This window comes from Gossypium hirsutum, chromosome D06 (genome assembly GCF_007990345.1).
Source record: "Gossypium hirsutum isolate 1008001.06 chromosome D06, Gossypium_hirsutum_v2.1, whole genome shotgun sequence".
Classification (NCBI taxonomy): domain Eukaryota; kingdom Viridiplantae; phylum Streptophyta; class Magnoliopsida; order Malvales; family Malvaceae; genus Gossypium; species Gossypium hirsutum.
In genome coordinates, this window is record NC_053442.1 from 12843341 (window position 1) to 12858535 (window position 15195).

General features: G+C 34.2%; 1 protein-coding gene across 1 annotated transcript; it reads right to left on the reverse strand.

Moving 5' to 3' along the window:
- LOC107901134 (uncharacterized) lies at window positions 1-2448 on the reverse strand. The gene is made up of 3 exons (XM_016827014.2): window positions 2202-2448; window positions 1706-1893; window positions 1-436 (listed from the first exon to the last, which is right to left on the reverse strand). The coding sequence occupies exons 2-3, from the start codon at window positions 1885-1887 to the stop codon at window positions 250-252; spliced, it is 369 nt and encodes a 122-aa protein (XP_016682503.1). The 5' UTR covers window positions 1888-1893; window positions 2202-2448; the 3' UTR covers window positions 1-249.
- Between the last annotated feature and the right edge of the window lie 12747 nt (window positions 2449-15195).

Genomic DNA, 15195 nt, shown 5'->3' on the forward strand with positions numbered 1-15195 from the left:
GAAGAAGAATGGGGTGCAGTACATTATGCTGACAAATCCAGAAACACAACAGTAAGGCTTACCAAGCTTAAGCCATTTCGACTATAAAAATTATTCAGGCTAGCAAGTTAACCACTGATTTCTCAGCTTCAAAAATTTCACCGAAACAAGAAAAATGTGCATCTAAAGTGGCCGCAATTCAATCATGCAAACGATGATAAAAGGCATACACATCCATCAGACTCCCTGCCTTCTACTAGCTGATTTTCCTTAGGGATAGTAACCAGTAAAAGTAAAACCCCTTCCCACTATCTCACCAGCACAAAACCATGCAAAGCATTCCAGTCCAAACAATGCAGCAATACCAGCATCTTCAACCTTCAGTTCTTGCCTATTCTTCCACAGATTCTTGACATAATCAAGCTCCTTCCAGAATGCCTCGTTACGGCCAGGGATACTGCAAAATTTATACCAATAAGAGTTATTCTGATACGTCCTCAGGTTTCTGATGTTTAGATGGTATAAACACAGCAAAAAGGTACAAGGAGCCGTATGATTAACTCTTTGTAACATGCCCAATCATAAACAAACCAGCCAAGTTGTTTTGTTCCTTAATTCTTTTCTGTTCAGAAGTTCATAGGATGTCACTAGCAAAGTCCCAGAAATTCCCATGATGTTGAAGAGAATGCACAATCGCATTAGTAGGTTCTCGTCAACTCAATAGTTGACATATTTATTAATAAGCTGCAAGGCAGCTTTCAACTGCAAACCACAAGCCACAAACGGAGAGAGGAGTAACAAAATGACATTTTTTCAGGGAATTCTGTAAACAATGGTTTCCCCATTCTTCCCCACAGAAATGAATTCTGCTACTAGTAGAAGAAAATTCAAGGTCTTTCATTTTAGTCTAACAAGCCAATAAATTCAATTCTCCTTTAACAATCACATATAGTTTTAGCAGATACTGATAAAAAGCACCATAATCATTAGCTTAGCAATAGTGTGGAGCCGTGGACAGATACAACTACATGACAAAGTTGCTACCACTGCATGATTTCACTTTACAGCTGAAATTCCATATAAAATAACAGGAGACATTGTCACCTCTATCAAAGACAACTTCTACACTTGATTTATGCCTAAGAAGTACTGCGAGATTCAACTTGATCGATATTTGGACTAGTTATAACATATTTCCTTCACTGCAGTTTTTAATAACTGAATTAAAATCATTTTGTTATTTCAGACCTCAAATCTTAGAGCTCTACAACAGAACTTTGACATGTCAACACAACATAAGTCATGTCTCACTTTCACTTTCTTCATTGCTCAAAACTTTTGGCACTGGAATTGAAAAACATAAAGTCATAAACTTACTCTCTATTTGTGAGAGACCAGTATTTGCATATAGATCGAGGGTATGATCCTCCCAAAAAAATTACACAAGTTTATGCATACCTGTATCTAATACTCATCCTCAAGTCCGGTTAACATAAACAGTCAAGCGCTGACACACATTAATTCTAGTTTATATGATAATGTAGGTGCAATACATAAATAAAATACTAGCATTTAGTAGTAATTCCGATGCAGGCAGATCCAGTAACTCGGAAAGCAAAATATATGGACACATAACAACATCAGAGGAAAAGATACTAAAACAACAAATTGCTATCAGTTTCTCAAAAATTGAAAGTCTTCATAACCAAAGGCAAGTAACAATTACCTGGCAAGTCGAGTATAAAACAGCTGCTTAGACAGCTCATTGCACTTCTCCACTGTTGGTGGCTCCTGAATATATTGCTTATTCTGCTCCAACAATTGCTTGTAGTAAGCAGTTCCGTTCTTTGCCACAAACTTCGACGCTTGACACGCCTTAGATTGCAACTGCTGCAATTTTGACGCCATCAAAACCTGCACCGTATAAAAAATAAAATAATTAAAAACATACACATTCCTTTTCTTTTTTTCTGAAATAGCAGGCAAAGCCTAAGTTAACAACATAAATGGTGAAATTGAAAAGAACATGAAATTAGCTAATTAAAATAACATAAAAAAAAGCAATCAAAATGGAAAAATAAAATAACTGTGGACTGTGATTGAACTTTAAAATCAATAGATCTGATAATAATAATAACAATAATAAAGAGAGAATACTGGACTCTAGGAGAAAGTTTGAAATAAAATAAATTGCAGATCTAAGAGAAGGAAGTGAATTTTACCTTCGATGAGAGAAAAAGAGAGCGCGTTATCGATTGAAGGCAAAGACGATAGATAGGTGAGTGGAGGACTGCTCTTGGCTTCTAACGCCGCTTTACCTTAGAAAGAAGACCCACGCTTCTGGGATCGGTGGACTCGTTTGCTAATGACCCCTTTTAGGGTTTTAATTTAGGGTCTATTTTTCTTTCAAGTAATTTATAGGGATCATTTTGCAATTCCACTGAATTAGTTTTAATTTTTGTTTAATATAAAAACAGCTATGTGAGATTAAATACTATAGTTATATTATAATTTTAGACAAAAAGTTTAAATAAATTGTACATTTTCAAATATTGTTTTTAATTACTATCATATTAGTGTAAAACAATATTTAATATTATTATTATAATAAAATCTTAAACCGTAAACATTTTTTATCAATTCAATATTCAAATATCGTTTCACTTCATCTAATTAATAAAATAATAATAATATCAATTAATTTCAAACTTTCTTTATGATTTATGAATATGTCACTCTAAATTTAAGATTATTTATCATTATTTTTAAATGCGCATATTTTAATTATTTAGTCTATTGTACATATTTATGCAAGTAATGTATTTAGAATATTACAAATCATATATAATTCTAAATAATTTATATACTCACTAAGAAAATTAATTCTATATACAATATAATTTAACTTTATCTAATTAATGAAAAGAAATGTTATCTAAAATAATAACTAAAAACATAATTAATATATACTAATTAAATATAATGCTAATAACAAATTTCTAATCACTATTAAAACATTTGTAAAAATTATAAAAGATTTTGATAAATTGTTTACTATTCAATTTTTTTAATGTTCAATAAACTGACAATAATGAATTGTAGATAATATATAAATAATGTAAATATAATATATTATTTATAAAAATATAGTATTTATAAAATCTTAAATATGAAATATAAAATTACTTGGTGTATAAATAATTAAAATTTGCTATCGAAAATGTAATATATATTACTTTTCATTTTACCTTTTTGGCTAATGGAAACATAATAATTTAAATATAAATTAATTTAATAAAATTATAATTTATAAGTAATAGGTTTTTAATAAATTATTTTAGTAAAATTGATTTTTTTATTTATAAACGTAATAACTCTTATAAATAAAAAATATTTGAAATGAAAAATTCAATAATATAATGAACAATAAAGATTGTATTGGTAATTCAAAAGTTTCTTCCAACTCGTACTTATATATATTAGTTTTTAATGTCATATCTGTTATGTGCAAGAACATGAAATGTCCCAATCAATCGTTGAAGTAGAAAGTGCATCCTCTATGAAAACATTTCCATGGCATATGTGTTTAATATCATGTGTGTTGCGTGTAAGAACGTGAAATATCCCAATCCATCATTAAAGTATAAAGTGCATCCTCTGATGAAGACATTTCCATGGCATGGTCGAAGAACCTCTAGAAGGACCAAAAAAACAAAAGGCATTGCTATGGATGATATGGAGTTGAGCCACTGCTACCTAATGGTTTAAGCCATGAGCCAGGGCATCATGCAATGGTGCAAATCAAAATCTTCTTTGCATTGCAAGTTAATCATTCAAAAGAAGTATGGTGAGTGTATGGGTAGGAAAATGAGAAAAACAAAGATACATGCAATTTGAAAATATGCAATCCTTTAGTTAGAGCTTACTAAAGAGTCTTTCAAGCCATCACAAGATCTTATTGTGGGTTCTAACACTAATGGAGGATCCTGATAAGGTTACACGTTAAAGGTTAGGAAGGCCACTTCGTTTAAGAGATCAATAAAGTTGTCTTTCTTTCTAATAAGCCTTCTGATATGATCAACCCTTTTGCCTCCATTCCTTGCGTTGAAACAGACGGTATGCTTGATCTTGAGTAAGTTGTTTGATCCCTCTACTTTTCCTCTAATCTTATTTTTCTATTTAATGGTAATTGATAATAGATTTGTGTTGAATCTGATGTTTGAAGTGTAGTATATTCATTTTGTATACTTATATTTTTCGAACAAATTGATTTAATAATCACATTTATTAATTACATTAATACTCTTTGTATATTGTCCTTAATGTTTTTGCATGTAAAGCAAAATGGAAATAGAAGCACATATTGGCTCACTAGTTATATAATGTTTAACTAATACTAAGCGGTATTACGTGGTTGGATTGTAATACGAAATGGCATCTTGTATTAGCAAATGAACTTAAACATATCCTTAATCTAATCAGAAATGAGCAAACTGGTTGAAAGACTGATATGTCATCTATAAAGTCCAATTGGGGAGATGTTTTATCTTGAGCATCGGAGCGGATGACTCCTAAAAGATAGAGACATAAATGTAACTAACTGGAGTGATAAAACATCGGACATGACTCGAGTAGAATAGATTCTATATCCATTTATAGATTTATTCACTTGTGACATTTATAGTGTGACTTACATTAATCTTGAGTGGATGATGAACAATGTATGTGTGACTCGTATACTTTAATGTAAGTAAAAGCCCAAGTTCAAATAGATAAGGAAACGAAAGCTGATGCGTTGGATATACGACTTTTGCAATATGTAGCATCATTCACAATAGTAGAATTCATAACCCAACTAATGAGTAAATGACATCCTCTCGTCAGCATTACATGATAGATGAAAAAAAAACGTGGTCACGGGTCATTTATCTTTGGGGTAATGACTTAATTACTATTTTACAGTAATTGACTTTCCATAAAGGAAGATATACTGGTTACCATGAGATAAAATAGAATTATATTAGAAAGAATTTATCCCTAAGAGATTAAAGATATCCTATGAGGGTAACACATTGATGATAAGGTCATTAGATGCATATTGATTAAGTAGTTTTCGTAATGGTATGTAATTAGGGAGAGCTCAATCATGATATTATAGTGGAATGACTTCGTGACTAAATAAGTTTATAATTAATAGGGAAAAAGTTGAAAATTAAATATAAATTATTTGCGCCTTAATTACATATATCCAATTGGCCCATCCGCTAGCTTGTTAAAACCAGAAATAAATTGCATGTAGAATCAAATGAGGGCAAAATACAAATAAAAGCCCCTTTTTAAAAAAAATTACTGAAATGGGTCAGGTAAAAAATTAATTACCGGAATGACCCTATTTCCCCGAAAACGCGTCCACGTCAATGCGTTGTCAGGTGATGAAGCAGGAAAACACTTCCTTGAGAAAGCGTTTTGCCCGTGTCTCCTGCTAGGGTTAGGGTTTTTGGTTTAAGGTTTAAGGTTAGGGTTTTGGGGTTTTTAGGTTTAAGTTTTTAAAGAAAAAATTAAATAAATAAGGGATTAGGGTTTATGATTTCTTAATTAAATTAATTATAATTTTTTCAAAATTAGAGTAGGGTTTCGTGTTTATAGTTTTTAAAGAAAAAATAATTAAATTAGGGTTTAGAGTTACTTGAGTAAATTAATTAAAAATTTTAAAAAATTAGATTAGGGTTTAGTGTTAAGGGTTTTTAAGGAAAAATCAAATAAATTAGGGTCTAGGGTTACTTGAGTAAATTAATTATAAATTTTTTAAAAAAATTAGATTAGGGTTCAGTGTTTAAATTTTTTTAAGGAAAACTCAAATAAATTAGGGTTTAGGGTTACTTAATTAAATTATTTGTTAATTTAAAAAAGCTCCCACGTGGACTTTTTTTGCTATAGTATCTCCTGAAAAAATAATTTCGAGAAGACGTTTCTGAGCAAATAGTGTCAAAAACGCTTTAAGCAGGATGCATTGTCAACAAAAGTACTAAAAGAAGATCCCACATGGATGCGCTTTTGCTACAGTAGCTCTTGAAAAAATAATTTCAAGTAGACGTTTCTGAGCAAATAGTGTCAAAAACGTTTTAAGCAGGATGCTTTGTCAGCAAAAGTATTGAAAGAAGCTCCCACGTGGACGCGCTTTTGCTACAGTAGCTCCTATTTTGCCTGAGGCTATAAATGAGGCAAAATTTTTTCTCAGATTACATAAGTTACAGCAAAAAAAAATTAGAGAGACTCAGAAGGATAGAAATTGAAGATGAGTGAACGTATTAGTTCTATTATTTACTATGATGGTGAGGTTCGTCACACCAAGAACGGTGTTGTTTTTTTTATCAAAGAATGTAGTGCGACTGGTTTTTAACCAGAACATATATTTGACAGAACTTCGTAAAAGAATTAGGCATAAAATATTCAGAACGACGCAAATGAAAATTCTGTCTATTACGTATCGATTTTGTTCTTCTGTTGATCCGGTGACATATGACTCGTTCGACATAAAAGGTGCTCGTAGCTTGGAGGCAACGGTGCAGACTCATCTCGCTAGTAGAGCACCCTATATTGAGTTATATATACAATTTAAATCATCAAATGATGCACTTGCGACTGCTGTTCGAGAGGTATACACGAACCCTACCCGACACTCGGTTAGTGGCTTACAAAACACGGAACACCCCATGTTTGGTAGAAGTATGGAATACACAACCCCTGCACAACACTCTGTCAGTGGATGAGACATTCACCTCGGTGGGTCGATGTTTGATGCTGGAAATACGTACTGGGGAACGGTATCAACTTCTAGTGGTTGACAATCTACATTCAATTGGAGACGTTATGAAATGCCCAGAAAAAGGGATGATATACTACCTACGACGTCCACCGGTGAGGGGACCTCGTACGTTGTAGATGATGGTGGGTTAGAAGATGACTCCGATGTGGATCCACCTCGAGAGCCTAGGCCCGATGGTGCAGAAGTTGCATTATTTTCTAAATCGGAGCCTATTCTAACCGAACCTGAAGATGTTGAAGGGGGTTCAGATAAATAAGGAGATCTACGATTTAAGGCATACTCACCTCCAGCCCATATGCATAATGTCGATCTGTCTGCAGATGATGCGTTGGGGTTTTCAGATCTACCACACAGGTTGCGTGATCGTACAAGTTCGCTACTAGATTCAAGTGAATTTGAAGTTGGTAATAAGTTTTCCAACAATGATAATTTTATTGGTGCATTGAAACAACATAGCATCAATAACGGTGTTAACTACCACGTGGTTAAATCCAAAGCTGATAAGTTTGAGGCGAAGTGTGCAGTACAAGACGGTACATGTTCATGGAAAATCTACGCCTCGTTGAGGAAAAGGACAGGGTTGTGGGAGATAAAAAAGTACAAAGGTCCACATACATGTGCTGCAGGTACAGTATTTAGGGTTTCTGAATAACACTGTTATTATGTAATATTGCACTATTTAATATACTCCGTTGATAGGTATTTCACAAGATCATCCCAAGATGGATTCAGCTATGTTATCTAGCTTGATATTGCCCACGAAGAAGGCAGATCCCAAAACTTCAGTGCCGGTCTTAATTGCCAATATTCGTAGCCAAATGAGGTACACGCCCTCTTACCGCAAGGCTTGGATAGCTAAGCAAAAGGCGTTGGAGAAGTTGCATAGTGGGTGGGACGCTTCATATAATGAAATATGACAGTGGTGTCAAGTGCTAGAGAGATACGTCCTAGGTTGCATAACAGACCTTGAAACGAAACATGCGTACTACAACGGCTGATTGCTACATGGATGCCAAGTGTTCAAACACCTGTTTTGGACCTTTAAGCAATGCCAAGATGCATTTTCATACTGTAAGCCGTTTGTACAAATTGACGGTACCTTTATGTTTTGTAGACATACCCATCGGCTATTGCTAGTAGTGGCACAAGATAGCAGTAGGAGAATTCTTTTAATTGCGTTTGCAATAACACCGGGGGAGTCAACTGATGACTGAGATTTTTTTCTATCTAGGCTAAGGAGGCATGTATGCCCCCAACTTGATATCTGTGTTATTTCGGATCGGGGCATCGGAATACTAGTTGCAATTGATCGACAGGGAAGCTTATGACAGCGAAAACACTATTGGTATTGCCTAAAACACGTTGCTTCCAACTACTACAGGCAATATCCATCTAAGAGTGAACGACTACAAGTGACCAACATGGGTATTTAGTCTCTATTAATATAATTTCGTTTGTCATTTTGAATTTATTCTAAATGAAATAGTGGTATGTAATATTCGCTATGAACTTATATTACCAAGGTATGAAATAAATAAAGACCGTTTTCATGAGATGTTGGCAGTTTTGCGTTCAATTAACGGCGAAGGCGTGGACTACCTTTGTAACATACCTTTCGAACAGTGGGAACAAGCATACGACGGTGGCTTACGATATGGTCATATGACCTCAAACCTGGCTGAATGCATAAATTCTATTTTAAAAGGAACTCGTCATCTATCGATAACATCGGTTGTGCAAGAGACATATTTTCGTTTAGATGGGCCATTTCCAAAGCGAGCAGCGAGTATGGTGCAGTAAGGTAGTGCAATAAATTAACAATGCCATGTATGGAGGGAGGCCATGTATGGTGTAGTAAGGTAGTGCAATAAATTAACAAGGCCAAGGCGCGGACGAAAACCATGCACATAGTGTGTCACGATCGAGACAACTTATAGTTTCGCGTGACAAAGTTTGACAGACCGCATCAAGGTGTTATTGGCGGGTAATATCGTGTACACTTGTGAAATAGGACTTGCAACTGTGGGATGTTTGACGCACTTCGTTATCCATGTGTTCATGTAATTATAGCTTGTCAGAATCTTCGTCTGGATCCGATGAGCTATGTCAACGAAGTGTACAAATTAGAAAACATGTACAACGTCTGGAGACACGTATTCCCACCGGTCCCAGATAAACGTAAGTGGCCGTCTGTATCGCTTGCTCCCTTTGTGTCGCAAACCAAAGGGTTGACCTTGCTCGACTAGAATACGTAACAATATGGATATCCGAGAAATAGCCAGTCAATAGAAGTTGTGCGGATGGTGTAGGAAGCTAGGCCATACAAGCCGATCATGCCCAAATCGCAATAGTTGAACGTTATTGTAAAAAACTTTGTATTATTTATATTTTTTAAATCAAATAATATAGAAATATTCAGAATATTGACTTATTTAAAAGAAAATCTATTTTATTAAAATATTAAATTAAATTACAATTACTTTATTCAAAACAATGTTTTATTTTATTAAATGAAATAATATAAAAATATTCAAAATATTGTGTTATTTAAAAGAATTTCTATTATATTAAAAATGTAAAAGTAAATTTCTATTTTATTACACGAAATAATATAGAAGAATTTCTATTTTATTACGTCAAATAATATCAAAATATTCAAAATGTTTGTACAAATATATTAAAAGAAAAATCAATCTTCGTGCCCGCCAGATTTAGTGCCACATGGTGGTCGTCGACGGTTACGCACTGGATTCCTCTTTTGTCCAGCTTCTGGCGGGGGTTGTGGTTGCTCCGGCAGGGATTCTGGTTCCTCTGGTAGGGAATCTGGTTGTCGGTGTTGGGACGATGAGCCACCTTGATAGAATAGTGACTGTGGAGGTGTTTGCATCACCAACGGTGAAACTGTTTGAAACCCATACAATGATGGGGATTGGTAAAAAGAAGAGCTCCCCGATGGCCCCTCCTGCGATCCCTCGTGCGACGGTGGCCTATACATCGGTGGTCCACTCAGCGTAATTGAAAATGGAAATGAACCGGGTCATGGACTCTAACCTGCCATAAGACTAGAAAAAGGAAACATATAAGGGTTAGGATACATAAAATGGCTAGGATACACACCTGGCATCATCTGAAAAGGCTATGCTATGGGTGTCGTCGGTTGAAGTGTTGGGCCCGGTGACTGTGTGGGTGTTGTTGTTGGGCCTGGGGATGGGCCGGGTGATTGTGATGGGCCTGCGTTGTCGTCCCTTCTTCTTGGATTTAAAGGGCCACGCCGTTCCCTTTGAACACGTAATTGTCGCTGTCTCTCCTTTGTCGACAGTAAATACGGCTTACCATGGATCCTAAACCATGGCATGTATTTCGGCACGTACGCTAACTCTGAAACGATGATCGGTTCCCGAGTAGGTATATAATCATACCGATCTTCCCACATTTGGATATAGTGTGACCAGAACCTCGGCCAATCTGTATGCAATTATCATAGGTCGATTTTGTGATGATCATCCAACATTTCAGGTGCCACGGGAATCGGTTGTTGGAATCCAAATTGTCGTAATACTCTGTCCGACTGGTGCATCTCTACGGTCGTAAAGCTGACAAATAGGACTTTCACATGCCAAGCATTTGGATTTTAGAAGTACTCATCTAGAATAACTGCCCGAATTGCCAGATCCTCGTATGGTGTCTATTGAAACTATATGAACATAATGTAAATATTAGTTATATACATAATACATAATACTAAATACTAAATACTAAATACTAAATACTAATCGACTATCTCATGATGGAAATATCTATTTTATTTAATACTTACTTGTGCTTCCGACCGTTGGTCTAATAGAAGCCGTATATCTTCAAGAGAGGTAGGTAATCGAGCATAACTTGCCGAATGCTTCCACCTAATTAAATAAATTTTTAGCATACGATTATACTTTAAATCTACGTAATAATTATAAAATCTAATATAAAATTTACCTCGTTATGAGTGGGAATGTATATGGGTGGTCCACTCGAGGACGTAAAAATGGAAAGCGAAACCGTGCCCATGACTACAGTAGTGATAGAAAACCCCTGATTTTTGCTTTATTCGGTCGCGTCGCCGAGCACATCTCTCGGTACAATGTTGCCAACACGATAGACCCCCAACTAAATTCACCAACTGCTCTAAAATCACCGAGTTTCAACAGCCATCTCAGATGTACAAGGTTCCGTGACAAGTCCGGCATCAGATAACCTCCAATTATTTGAAGAATATATGCCCGACCATATCAGATTTTTTCTAGTTCGGTAGAATCATCATTCGACTTCGGGAATGTGTCTCGTAACTAGCCCATCTCGATCCGACCTCCGTTAATATTATCCGGAATAGCGCCCAAAAGCTCGTAGCATACCGCTCCCCAATCACCAGATTGAACAGATCCGGTGACTGCGTACCCGTCCACGGCAATCCCAATTGCAAATTTACGTCTTCCAAAGTGATAGTACACTCTCCACATGGAAGATGGAATGTGTGTATATCGGGTCTCCACCTCTCAATCAACGCATTGATGAGTCAATGCATTGATGAGTTTTGGGTCCAACTTGCATCTCCAGCCTACTGTCGCCACGTGCCAAAAACCGGCTTCTCGCAGGTAATTCTCTACCAACGGTGATGGAGGACCATGCATATTACGAATATAGCATTGCAATATCTGATCTACAGACATTTATAAGAAATAATAAAATAAAAATTATTTAAAATTGTATAAATAAAAAAATCTTAAATAATATTTAAAAATTAAATTTAACACTTACCATTTTCATTTATTCAACGGATATGTGCTTGTTATCGAGACGAATTAATTCTCCAGCCATTGTTAACACGATCAAATTTTTATGATTTAAAAAAATCAAAAAAATAAAATTAAAGATTTTTTAAAAATAATTAAAAAATTTAAAGTTTTTTTTAAGAAGAATTTGAGAGGAAATTGAGAGAAATTTGAGAGAATATTGGAGAGAAATTGAGAGAAAGGATTTAGATGTGAAAAAATGAAAATGGGGTTTTTATAAATTTTTTTTACTGTTGGAGGGTCACCAACGGTGAAAAAAGTAGCCGTTGCTACTGTTCACGGGAGGGCAAATCGCTTCCTTAAGGAAGCGCTTTGTCTATGTGGACAGAAAGCGCGCCATCAAGGACGCGTTTTCTGTCCACGTGGACAAAGCGCTTCCTTGAGGAAGCGTTTTCCTGCCTCATCACCTGACAATGCGCTGATGTGAACGTGTTTTCGGGGAATTGGGCCATTCCGGTAATTAATTTTTTTACCATTCCATTTCAGTAATTTCTTAAAAAAATAGGCTTTTATTGGTATTTTGCCCACCAAATGAGCTTAAATAAATAGAAATGATGAAGTTAGATAAATGGGTCGCATTCACAAATGAATGAGTTTTCTCATCGAGTATAGAAATGACTTAAGAATTAATTTAAAACTTTCAAATTATTATTTAATTAATTATAGTTCAAAAATGGAATTAATTTAATTAATCATTATAAATCAATTGAATATGTAAATTAAACATATTTTCTTATAGATTTTTTTACAGTAAAGTCGTCAAAACTTTAATGAAATTAAAATTGAGTTATGAAAATTATTTAATTGAGAAATTAATTTAGTTAATTAAATTAAATAAATAATATTTATTTTGAGAATATAAATCAATTTGGGTTGGATTAAATTATAAAATGTTAGGTTAAATGTCCAAAGAAACACATATCATTAGGCCTAATACATGAGAGACTTATTTCCCTTCATTTTACATGTGAGGGGCGGCAACACTAGTGTTTTTATCTATGGTGTGTCGCCCTCCTCCCCCTCTTCTAGTTAGACTAGAAGAGTGCTTTTCTATTAAATAAATATTATTTGTGTTATACTTATTCAACTAGGATTCTCTTATCTTTCACTCTAAATAGATGGCATTGATAAATCTATTAACACTGGTGAGAACTTATTTTCTAAGAATAAACTTTATTTTATGGGAATTCCAATTTCTATCACTTTCTATTGAGAGAATTACTTTCCTACTAAAAGTGATTAAGTCATTTTTTGTTCTATGTTTGGTTCATGTTGCTCAAGCCCACACTCGACTCGATTCGGGATACGAGGATAGCGGAGAAAGTTGTTCGGTTGAAAGCCAAGAACAATATAGATCCATCTAACACAAAACAAAAGTACTTTTTAAGAAAAGACTTATTACTATAAATATCATAAATCAGCTCGATTTTCAAAATTTTTGGGCTTCTGTTGTAACATAAAATAATTTTCTTAATAAAAAAATTTCAACAATTTGATAGGGTTGTTGAGAGCTGAAAAGTCATTGGTTTTCATTGGTCACTTGTTCGATGTAAAAATTTTAGGTAACAGGTAAAATAGTTCTTCCTTTTTCATAAGCCACAATTTTGGAGTTATTTTTGGACTTAGGTAATTAAGGGAAGCTCAATGGCCCATTGGGTCTTTTCATGGATGAGCCTTGCATTGAGCTTGATATAGGCCTGACCTATAAAATTATCCCCTTTGTAAGATTAATATAGGCTTGTCTTGTGAGTTTCTATAGTGAGGCTTGTCCTGTGAGTATCAACTCAGATAGTTAAGAATAATAGAACATCAATAACTTAATACTTAGTTGTGTTATGATCCGCTTTAACAAGTTGGAGAAGTTTTATTTGCAATTTAACTCAAACTACTTGTAAGGAATTGCACTCTTTTACGGAAATGATTATATTTCAAGCTACAAAGCTCAAAATCAAGTGATTTAAAAATCGTTTCGAGGAGAACTCAAAGATATATGATTTGAGAACAATAATTGCCCTAAAAGATGGTTAGAATGTCTTAAAAAGTCAAGTATAAGCTATCTTTGTAAAACCCAATGATTAATTTTGAACTTTCCATTATAAATTATACTGCTTTATGAAAATAACCATATATCGAGCTACAAACCTCGAAATTAGGTGATTTAAAAATTGTTTCAAAGAGGGCTCAAATATCTACAATTCAGGACAATAATCACCAGAAAAGCTAGTCAAAGGATCTAAAAAAGTTTAGTCAAAATTGACCTTGCAAAATCCTATGAGATCGTTTTCAAATTCTCACGTAACTTCAATCTTTGCTTTCAACCAATCGGATCTTCTCTGCTATTCTCTAACTCACATATCACACGATGTGCGGGAATCATTCTAAACATAAACATAACTATTGAATTGTAACTCTTTAAAGAAAAACGATTCCCAAGCAAACTCTCTCTTTTAGCCTATTGAGTGAATTAACAACTAAGGAATTTTAGTTCTCATAAACTAGAAGATTCTCATCAATCTTCTCTCTTCAGTCAATTTGAGACATTTATAGAGAGATGATTAAAATTCTAATTATTTAGAATTACTAATAGAATAAAGAGTCTTAGGTTGAGTATAACAACACTGGGTCGCAAACTGAGTCCCAAGAGGACTTCTAATGCCACATTCTTACTTGCTTGGACAACAATTTTTCTTTCCATGTATGGCCAACCACCTATTAACCCTTGTTGGGCCACTTTAAGGTTCACATATGTATTTTGGACTCTTAACTAATTTTGAACCAAAATTAATTGTCCAATTAAATATTTATACAAGTCTTATTTTAATTTTGTTAAAATTATGACGATTTCTACATATTAAAATACATGTGTAACTTTATTTAATTAATTTTACTTCATTTCAAATAATTAGACAATAACCTCTTTTAATTTAGCTTCGTGACATTAAAATTATTTTTTTGTATGGTAATCTTAAAATCAAGCCTTGTGAACTCAAAATCGAGCAATAAGACAACTTCTATTTATTGGTGTAGACATGGATAATAATTATACATTCTATTGTCACAAACACATAAATATTTGATAGATCTATTGTTATATTCTTTTACCAAATCCAATACGTAATATGCATACAAGAGCCTCTTTTGTAATATTTTCATATATGGTTTGTAATAAACAAATATTTATTTTTGAGAACTAGTTGAACTAATAATTATAATTTAAAATTTTAAGTGGCGAATAAAATATTTTTAGTGTTGGAAAAAAAGGTGTTAAGACTTACAGCATGTTTGGTTGGGTGTAATGGCATAGCCATTACAGCCCTATTCTGTGAGCCCCACCTATGCATCTGTTTGGTTGGGTGTAATGCCCTATTACGGGGTTATTACATTACGTGTGTATTCCTGCTTAATGACCCATTTCTATTCCCTTCCAAAAGGTCAGTTTAGCTCCGTTTAACCCTCCCGATTGTGATTTGCCCTATTTTACCCTCTCAATACAAGAGCCATCTCCAGCCTCTCCCTCCCAACATCAAACAGAAGCTCCCGATTTCTATTCCTGTTTCA